At 58.4% G+C, this 9,937-nt stretch overlaps 1 protein-coding gene across 1 annotated transcript; it reads left to right on the plus strand.

Annotated features, from left to right (window-relative positions):
- Positions 1 to 45: 45 nt before the first annotated feature.
- Positions 46 to 9,293, plus strand: CABP7 (calcium binding protein 7). The gene is made up of 5 exons (XM_006904894.3): positions 46 to 154; positions 6,981 to 7,124; positions 7,925 to 8,037; positions 8,319 to 8,472; positions 8,696 to 9,293. Exons 1-5 carry the CDS (start codon positions 46 to 48, stop codon positions 8,821 to 8,823), a joined length of 648 nt encoding a protein of 215 aa, XP_006904956.1. The 3' UTR covers positions 8,824 to 9,293.
- Positions 9,294 to 9,937: the final 644 nt, after the last annotated feature.

Genomic DNA, 9,937 nt, shown 5'->3' on the forward strand with positions numbered 1-9,937 from the left:
CGACCTCAAAGTTTGCGGCGGGCGGGCGGGCGCGGAGCCTCCAAGATGCCGTTCCACCCGGTGACGGCGGCGTTGATGTACCGGGGCATCTACACCGTGCCCAACCTGCTGTCAGAGCAGCGCCCCGTGGACATCCCTGAGGATGAGCTGGAGGGTGAGTGCCCCGCCGGGACCCCCGCCCGCTGGCCCTCCTACCTGTGCGCCCAGGTGAAGCGCGGGCTAGGGGCGCTGAGGGGCGCGGGGCTGTCCGCAGGTGCCTGCTGTCAGGTGGGCGCTCCAGCGAGCAGCTGCGCGGGGAGGCTAGACCAGCTCGCACCCCTGGGCGCTGCTGTGGGGGTCGCCAAGGCGGAGAGGCGGCCCTTCCCCTGCCCGCGTGGTTCCCAACGCTGCGGAAACTTGCTGGGTCCTGCAGCGGGGTCACGGGGCCGCGCAGTCCTCGGTGACGGTGCAGCAACGCAGCAGGTTGGGGTAGGGGTCCGAGCTGCGCCCCTTGCGCCGACCCAGTCAGAGCACCCGCGTCCGGATCCCCTCCGTGGCGCCCGCCCGCGGCTTTGCGCTCGTATTGACATTCCACTCGTGTCGCTTTTAAAATCCAATCTGCTTGGGCAGCTGGAGAAGGGGAGAGGGCGACTGCCCTGCTCCTGCCAGCTGCAGGGCTGCCCTCAGCCCCTTGCGGCCTTAGCCCCTTCCTCACAGCCCTGCAGGGGCCCCCCCAGCCCAGAGCGCAGGGAAGGCGGCCCGGGAGGTGGTGGCGACAACAAGTGGCCAGATTCAACGGCTTGGTCGTGATAACCGAGCCTGGAAAGGAAAGGCAGAGAGGCAGAGACCGAAACCTGCCCCCCAAAGTCCTTTTGCCTTTGACATGAATAGGGGACCTTAGGCAGCCGGACTAGATGAGATTGGAGCAGAGGGAAGGGGCTGTGGTCCCTGGATGGAAAATTCTGGAGGGCAGTGAGATCCCTGGGACCTGGGAACCCTTTCTCTAATGGGATGGGGGCAAGTGGTCAGGCTTCCCCTCCCCCAGACCTCCTGGGGTCCCACATGGAGTGGAGTGGAGGACTCTGGGCTAATGGGAGTCTTTGCAACCCGTGATCTGCTTGTCTACTGTTGGGGGAGGGGCTGAGATCACCCTAGGGCTGGGCCTCTTTTTGGTATCTTCCGTCCAGGGGTCTCTGAGACCTGGAACTCATCAGGGACTGAGGGGGCGGATGCCGCTGAGACACCAGTGCAGTCAGGGATGATGGTGGGGGCACATGAGAAGGCATGGAGAGAGGCCCTCCCTTATCCTCAAGCCCCGGAAGGGACAGATCTTGGGGGAGTCAGACTGGGTTAAGGGGTAGATCAAAAGGAAGAAGGCAGCTAATCCACCCCCAACCCCACTGCACCACAGGCTATGAGCTACCTCCTCCTCACCAAGTCCCCCCAAAAGCTCTCAGAGACTAGAATAGCCATGGAGACAAGGTCTGGTATTTGATGTGAGCAGGTCAAATGGGTAGGTGCTGCTCTAGGATCTCTAGCCTTGAACCCTAGAGTCCAAGTCCCTGCCCTGTCTGGGCCAAACCCCAGAAACTAGAGCCCCAGACAGGGCCTGGGAGAAAGAGAAGGTATGATGAGGGGCAAGAGGCCAGGGAATGGGGCATAGGCCATCTCTTTCCTAAAACTGTTTCTTTCTGCCTTGGGCCACCCCAAACCTCTGCCAGTGCCCCCTTGCATTCCTCATCCATTCCTTCCTCCTGGCCACTCAGGCAGGGGTTAACATCGTCCCCGCACAGTGAGGCAGCTTCTACCTCATTCCCTCCTTTTGCTCCCAGCACCCACCATGACCCTGGCAGCCCTGCTTTGGGCCTCACTGGGTTCCACCTCTCCTGATCTCCTAGCCCTGGAATGTAGACCCCAAGAAAGAGGAGAAGCTGAGAGGAGGCTAGGATGCAGGGGTGAGCGGGACATAGGGCGGGCAGTGCAGGGGCAAGGAGGCCGCAGGCTCCCCTTGGGCCTCCTGGCGGACACACTGGCAGGAGCCCAGGAGCGTTAGTCACCAGCCATATGAAACGCACTCCCTGCTTCTCTCCTGTCCCCTTCTGCTGGGCCCTGAGGAGCAGAGGGGCCTGGCACAGGCCTAAAGTGGCCCCGGCACATCTCCTGGCCCGTGGGCCGCTATAGATGAGGTCAAGAAATCCCACATGACTGACCCCTTCTTGGCTGCAGACACCCTGAAAACCCTCATCTAGGAGACCAAGTCTCTGCAGGCCCCAGTGATCCTTGAATGCCAGGGCTGCGTGGACAGAGTGACCATTCCTGGCACAGATGCCCCCGGGACCCCTCCGCCTCCCCAGTACTCCATTAGTGCTTCTGTCCCAGGGCAGTCTGGGTAACACCCAGGCCTTTGCTGGGAGGATGCCCATCAGTGGGGGAGCCACATGTGCTGAGAAGAGGGAGCCTGGCAGCTTGGGATGAAATGCTGCAGACAGTATGTGCCTGCCGCAGAAATCCAGGGGGTGGTTAGTCCAAGGGGGAGGAGGACCAGGAAGGGAGGTGGAGCACCCAGGTTTAAGATGAGCTTCCCAGCTAGGCAGCACTGGGTTCGAGTCTCTGCACCCTAGTCTCATGAAGTAACCTTGGGCAATCACTTGTCTCTCTTGCCTCAGTTTCCCCATCTGTAAAAGGGGGTTGGCATTTGCCCTCCCCAGGGCTGCTGGTGACAGGATGCAATGTAAGTTGTCAGTATGAGGCCTGGCATGCAGTTGGGGCTCAGGGACCGGACACAGGGACCACGGGGAGGCCAAGGAGGGTAGCCCTGCAGGTGTATATTCTAGAGCCTGGAATATAGAGGGATCGGTGAAGGCCCATGAGGCAGGGCCACAGGGTATGCAGCGGGCCTGGCCAGAAAGGCAGGCAGGGTAAGGGACTGGGTGGAAGGGGCCTTGGAGGTCTGGCAGAGGCACCAAGGATCCTGTGTCTGGGAGGCAGTTGGCAGGGTAGATGTGGCTGAACAGAGCTGGTCTGGGATGACCTGCCCCCTGTGAGAGGCTCTCCCAGATTCTTCCTATACCTCCTCCCCAATATATACACACAGCAAAGACCCCCAGGTCTGCAGGAGCACTGAGGCTGGCCCCAGTGGCATCAGCGGACGTGAGCATCTGAGAGTGGGAATCGGGGAGGCTGCAAGCCCCAGCCCTGCCCTCTCCGACCAGAGAAGGAGGGAGACCAACAGGAAGACAGCCATCAGGGCAAGGTTCTGCGGCTGGCACTTGGCCTGCTCAGTTGGACAGAGGTTCGAGAGTGGCCAAATAGGAGCATTTTGGGTATGAGGAGCAGGGAAGTCCCCCTTCCTTCCCCTCTTTCCTGCAAGCCCAGCAGCCGCCTCTGTGCAGGCCAGAAACTCAGGGAGGCTGAAGTGATGGGGTGTGGGACTAATGCCAGGAAGAGCACTAATCGCTGCAGAGGATAGACACTGTCCTACCCCCGCAGTGACCTCTAGCCCATACATCCCCTCTCCGGCTCCCTGACAGAGTGCTGGCATCACTTGGAACATGTTGGGGATTCAGGCCCTGACAGCTCCACAGGCCAGGCTAGAGGCTGCAGGTGGGGAACAGTTTCAGCCCTGCCTGGAGGCCCTGCCAGCCCTCTCCCGGGCCAGGCATCCCCATGCCAAGATGGAGCACAGCAGGCTTCCTCCAGCATCATGGGGCAAGAACAGAGTGAAGCTTTCGGGGAAATGCACCCAGCTGGGATATGCTAATGGAAGTAGCAACAACAGGGAAGTCGTGACACCCGCCCCATTCAGGGAACCCCCAGCAGGGTCCACTTCTCAGCGATGGAGCAAAAGTCGTGTCCCCATTTCACAGATAAGGCATTTGAGGCTCAGAGAGGGAAATGCCTTTGCCCGTCATTCAGCTGTTGATCAGCGGAGCCAGACTCCAAGCACGGGCCCCCAGGTCCCAGCACCAGCCAACAAGAAGGCTGGTCTGGTTTCTAGAGCTCACCTAGTCCTTTCTCTCCTTTTCCGGCTCTGTTGTCTGTGACGTTCTGATTTACTGTGTCCTGCTCTGAGCCAAGCCCAGCGCTGCCAAGCACTTACACAACTGATTTTCTTATTTAGCCATCCTGCAGCCCCATTGTACAGGTGAGCAAATCCCAGCCTAAGGTCATCCAGCCAGGATATAAGAGAGCTGGTATTTGAACCTGAGTCAGTGTGACTTAGAAATGACCATCTGGCCGAGAAGGTGATCCCTGAACTTGGCCTCAGGAGTCAGCCAGCTGGGGCTGAGGCAGGGCTCTCAGAATGGACAAAGGCACAGGCGCAGGCCTGAGGTGTGAGCTGGGCATGCCAGAGAGGGGTGGCTGAAGGGACATGTGGATGTGGAGGTGGCAATCTTTGGCTTTATCTAGTGGTCTTGGGAAGTTAGTCCTGCCTGAGAAATGGCCATGCGGCCCATGGCCTGCCTCTTGGCCCGTTGCCTGCCCATATACCCCAAGATTCACCTGCCCTCCACTGTATCCCATCAGCCCAGTGCATTTCCTTAGGGCTTCCAGAAGGGGGTCAGGGCTTCCAATTGAAGCAGCGCTCTGGGCTCTGGGATTCACACCCGGCCCCTGCCAGGGTGGGAGGGACAGCCTGGACACCAGCTCACTGAAGGGGAGGGGGCCAGCAACCACTGCAGCCCCACAGGGGTGTTCAAGGTTTTGTCATCACACCCTGAGATCTCAGTGATGACCTCACACGAAGTAGTGCCTAAACTTCTGCTTAGCAACTTTCTCTGTGAGCTCCAGACGGCTGGGTTCCCCAAATCAGTTATTCATTTAACCATTTACGCAGCAAATGTTTCTGTTTGAATGACAGGCACTGCACTAGGTAGTGGGGACACAGCCATGAACCAGACCAACCTGGTCCCTGCTCTCATGCCATTTATAGTTCACAATTCAATGTGGTCAGTGCAAGGACTTGGGAAGAGCAGGTTCTGTGGGAGTCCAGAGGAGGGCCAGAGTCAGCTTGGGGGTAGAGAGGGCACCAGGGAGGTGATGTGTCCATGCTGGGAGCGGGGTGAATTAAAGTACACCACGGAGAAGGAAGAGCATTCCAGGCAAAAGGTGCTGCATGTTCGAATGCCTGGAGCTGGAGCAATCCTGGTACCCACAGGACTGAAAGGAAAATGGGTTGGAGTTAGGACACCCGAGGTGGGCAGAGCTTGTGGCTGGGTCAGGAAGGAAGGCAATAGTGCCAGCCAGAGACCTAAGTGTGTGCGTGGAGGGGAGAGGGGCAGAGGGTGTGCCTGATTGTGTGGCCAGTGCCTCTATCTCTACCAGGCAACTGGAGAGCAGCCTCCCTAACTGTCAGGTCTCTACTCATACACCTCTGGGGATGGGGACCTCACCATTCCTCAGTGGCCTGGGGAAAACTCTAGGTGGGAGTTAGCCTGAAGTTCACAGATTTCAGGGTTTACAGATTTCCCATCCCAGTTGTTCTTCTGCAGATTCTTAGGTCCTGCGTGGGATGGGTAGGGCAAAGGTTCAGAGTCAGAGGGTCTGGGGGACAATTCAGGTGAAGCTTGCTGTCTCTGGGCCTGCATGTCAACTAATCTAACCTCCAGGCCTTGGGTGCAGACACCGGTGGGAAGAACCTGATGAAGTTTGGGACCTCAGCTCAAGCCACCTTGCGGTGTGACCTGAGATATACAGCCACCCTCTCTGGGCTATAGTGGGACCAGAAGGAACAGGGAATGACCCCAAGGTGCAGGATTCAGGGGTTCACAGACCCTTCTAAGACCAGGCCCAGGCCAGCCTAACTCCTGTTCTCACCAGAAATAGCCTTGACCCCACAGTGATCCTAGACTGGCCACCTCGCTTCTCTGAGTCTCATTTTACAAGTCTGTAGCGTGCGGGGATCTCATCTGTCTCTATTTCTAAATACATGCGTGCACACAAGCTCGCCTTTGCCTATTGAAGTCCCACCAGGGGAACAGCTGAGACAAAGGCCAGGAGGCTGGCAGGTAAATTGAACAAGGAGACCCAGGGAGCTGGAGCAGAGAGGTTGTGAGTGGACTGAGATTTGCTTTCCCCCAGAGGAAAATGCTCCTGAGGACCATTCTTGGGCTAACAATGCAGGGACAGCAGGCAGAGACAGAGGTAGACGAAGGTGAGTTAGAAGAGGTTAGGACCCTCAATAGTTCCTGGATGTCCTTGGTAAAACCCTTGTCCTGATATCATTACCTCGATATCATTACTGCCCATTTTACTGTGGGTAAGTCTGAAGCTAGCCCAAGGTCACTCAATGAATTGCTGGTTCCCAGGCTCCCCATCCAAGTTACCCAGGTCCTCAGGCCTGTCTTCCCCTCTGTATGATGGGGTAAAGGGAGAAACCCCTACATCCGAGCTGGCCTGGCCTGCTGGGGCCCTTCCGTCAGGCCTCTGTCTTTCCGCAAACCTTGGGCTCTCAGAGAAGTCTGTGCTGAGCTGTCAGTCCATTAGTCGGGCACGGCTGCTTCACGTGGCTGCCATTAGTGTTGGCCAGTGTTAAAGAGATGAGCGCTGAGCAGGGGGAGGAAGTGTGGGATGGGGCCCAGGGAGAGTGGAGATGGGAGTGTGGGGTGGGCAGGGAAGCCTTTGGCAGCTCACAGAAATCACTGGCTGCCTGGTGTCCTCGCCTGCACAGTGAGACCCGTGGTCCCCACAACACAGGGTCATTGTGAGTATGCCTGGAGAGGTTGTAGGAGCCTAGTGCTCTGAGACCAAGATCCTGGGGACAGTCTGGTCACTGCTGCACTGGGCACACCTCTGCTGTCTGCTCCGTCCTGCGCTCCCAGGGGCTGCTATGGTGGACTCTTGGGCCATCTGCCAATTGTCTCTGACCAAACCTGCAGGCTCTAGTGGATTCTCAATGCCAGGCTTGGGCTGTGGGTTCAGTGATTCTGGAGGTCTGGGAAGCGGGATGTTGGGAATGGGAGTAAAGTCTCAACCTGCTTTGCTCCACCTCCATCCCACAGAGATCCGAGAGGCCTTCAAAGTCTTTGACCGTGATGGCAACGGCTTCATCTCCAAGCAAGAGCTGGGCACAGCCATGCGCTCCCTGGGCTACATGCCCAACGAGGTGGAGCTGGAAGTTATCATCCAGCGGCTGGACATGGATGGTGAGTGCTGCTACATGCTTGTTTCCTCACCCCTCATGTCGGGGGCCAGGTCTGGGGCCTGAGCCACTGAGGCTGAGCCCACTGGGAGCCTCTCACTTCGTCCACTCCCAGCCACCCCCAAGCCCATGCCCGTTTGCAGCCAGGTCTGGACTCATTTCTCAGCCTGGAGAATGAAGGCCAGAGTGTGACAGCCCCAGCCACCCGCAGAGGTCAGAGACTCTGCCCCTCTCTGTGTATTCCGAGAAAAAATTTTAAGTACAGAAAAGTAGAAAAGATATACTAAATATCCCAGGCCTCACCACCCGAAATAAAAAATCATTAATTTAATTGTATTTGCCACCTGGCATTTTATTAAGAAAAAACTCCTAAGGACCAATAATGCCCAGTTCCCTCCTCATTCCCCTGTTCCACCCCTCCCCCTGCCTTCTCTCCACCTAGAGAGCAGGTGGCAGCCTGAGCAGGTTGTCTCCTCCTGAGCTTCATTACCCGCCTGTGTGGTAGGGACGATGTTAGGCCCTACACCCACCCTGGGATAGCAGCAGGGTGCTGGGAAGCCACGGAGGGTCCAAGTGGAATGTGAGGATCTCCCACATGCTCAGGGCCCACCTCGTCAGTGGGGCCTCATCACATTTGGTGTCTTTCAGCATTAGCCCAGAGCCTGGCATGTTAGGTGTCCCTGAAATTGACTTAAGGCTCAGAGAAGGAGGGGACTTACCTGAGGTCGCAAATGTCCCCTAAGTGGGCTGGGACCCCACCCAGTTGCAGACTGACCCCACTGATTGGACCTGTGCTGACTCTAGGTGATGGCCAAGTGGACTTTGAGGAGTTTGTGACCCTCCTGGGACCCAAGCTCTCCACCTCGGGGATCCCAGAGAGGTTCCACGGCACTGACTTTGATACTGTCTTCTGGAAGGTATGCCATGGCTGGTTGGGATCCAGGGCTGTGCAGTGTAGAGGGCTGTACTGGGGCCAGTGAATGGCCAAGCCCACTCTGTAAAGAGGGGATGACCACTCCAGGCTTCTGTCCACTGGACAGTAGGGAGGCGTGTGCTGGTCAACGACTTGAGGAATGGAGCAAGTGGTTTCCATCCTTCCAGAATCTGGAGGCTCATCCCTGACTTGTGTAGCTGCAGGTGCAGGGTGGGGACTGTGGTGGTGGTGGTGGCCAGAGCACTGTGTCTCCCCCAACCCAAGTGCGACATGCAGAAGCTGACAGTGGACGAGCTGAAGCGGCTGCTCTACGACACTTTCTGTGAGCACCTGTCCATGAAGGACATCGAGAACATTATCATGACGGAGGAGGAGAGCCACCTGGGCACGGCTGAGGAGTGCCCCGTGGACGTGGAGAGTGAGTGATTGACCCCTGGGACCCCCTGGGTGGGTCAACTGCTTGAGCAGGGGAGGAACCAGGGGTTTGCAGAGGGGGATTGGAGCCTCCTTGCCTGCCCCAAACCCGGTGTCCCTGCGCACCCCATGGGAAGTGCCCATGTGCAGAAGTGCAGGCAGCTCCTGATTCCATTGCTCCGCTGTCCCCTTCTGTCTCTCTGGTGCTCCCTGGTGGGTGGCCTCAGCCTGCTCCAACCAGCAGATCCGTCAGACGTGCGTGCGCAAGAGTCTGATCTGCGCCTTCGCCATCGCCTTCATCATCAGCGTCATGCTCATTGCAGCCAACCAGGTGCTGCGCAGCGGCATGAAATAGGCGCCACCAGGGCACCGCATCTGGCGCACTCGGTGCATGGGGGCCACCTCCACACCACCACCGCCTGCAGCCCTCTCCCTCAGCCGGCTCCCTGGGCCATCACCATTGCGTGTACTTCAGGGCCTGGACATCCAGAGGCCACACCCCACCCACTCCACCGGCCTTGCATGGAGCCATGGCCCAGCTGTGGAGGGCCTGGTGGTGGCTCTGAGGACGGCCACCAGCCCTGCCTGCACCCTGCCCATGCCCCACCCTGGCCTGTATGTAGCACTAAAACTCTTCCCGCTGTCCATGGGCTCCCGGGAAATTAAGGAGGAATTTGTACAGGGCCCTATAGCTGCTGTGGTTCCTTAGGCAGGAAGGGCACGCAGTACCCAGGGCCACACAGCCAGCCCGACCCTGTTCCCTCATGTTTAGGCCGTGGGCTGGATGATAGAGGTGGGACAGAAAGCCTCTTCCTGGAGGGGCTGTGAGGCTGGGGTCTCCTGGGCCCCACTCCCTGGCATGGCCTGAGAAGGCCACTGGCTTCTGCTGGGTCCCTTCCTCTGACCCTCCTTAGACTCATATCCAGCCCTCCTCCACATACCCGCTGAGGTGACAACTAGCCCATTTCACAGGTGAGGAGCCTGAGGCTCACAGGGCCCCCAGATGTGGCCTCAGTTCCCCCATCAATAGGATTTTCAGGAAGGGCAGAAGCTCATGGAGGATGGGGCAACTGAAGTGGCCCTGCAGTCCCCCTATCTTCTGGGTACCCCCACCAGAGGCCCAGTGACCTGGGGGCCACGTTGCCCGCTACCACCCCAGCACAGAATCTAGAACCGAAGTATAGTTGAGGAAGGAAGCAGAGCTGGGGCCTGGAGACTCCAAATCTCCTGAGCAGCCTCGGTGATCTCCCCACTGGCAAGGGGGCTCCTCCAGGGCAGAGCTCTGGAGGGGCTCATGTTGGTGCCAGGAAGCTCAGCCAGGCAACTCTATCAAGCCCAGGGCCTGTCCTCCCGGGTCCCCCTATTTCTCTACACCACCTAAGCTGGAGCCCCAGTTCCCAGCCCTGCCCCAGTTGTGCCATCTCACGCTCGGGCACCAGCTTAGCATGGGCAGACATGGGGGCTGGAAT

The sequence above is a fragment of the Pteropus alecto genome, unplaced genomic scaffold (assembly GCF_000325575.1).
Source record: "Pteropus alecto unplaced genomic scaffold, ASM32557v1 scaffold190, whole genome shotgun sequence".
Lineage (NCBI taxonomy): Eukaryota > Metazoa > Chordata > Mammalia > Chiroptera > Pteropodidae > Pteropus > Pteropus alecto.

What these genes read in the sequence shown, in the direction of transcription:
- CABP7 (XM_006904894.3), top strand. Translation starts at nt 46, where the DNA reads ATGCCGTTCCACCCGGTGACGGCGGCGTTGATGTACCGGGGCATCTAC. An exon ending in CCAGCGGCTGGACATGGATG is followed by an intron (nt 7,125 to 7,924) that starts GTGAGTGCTGCT and finishes TGCTGACTCTAG; the next exon opens with GTGATGGCCAAGTGGACTTT. An exon ending in TTGATACTGTCTTCTGGAAG is followed by an intron (nt 8,038 to 8,318) that starts GTATGCCATGGC and finishes CCCCAACCCAAG; the next exon opens with TGCGACATGCAGAAGCTGAC.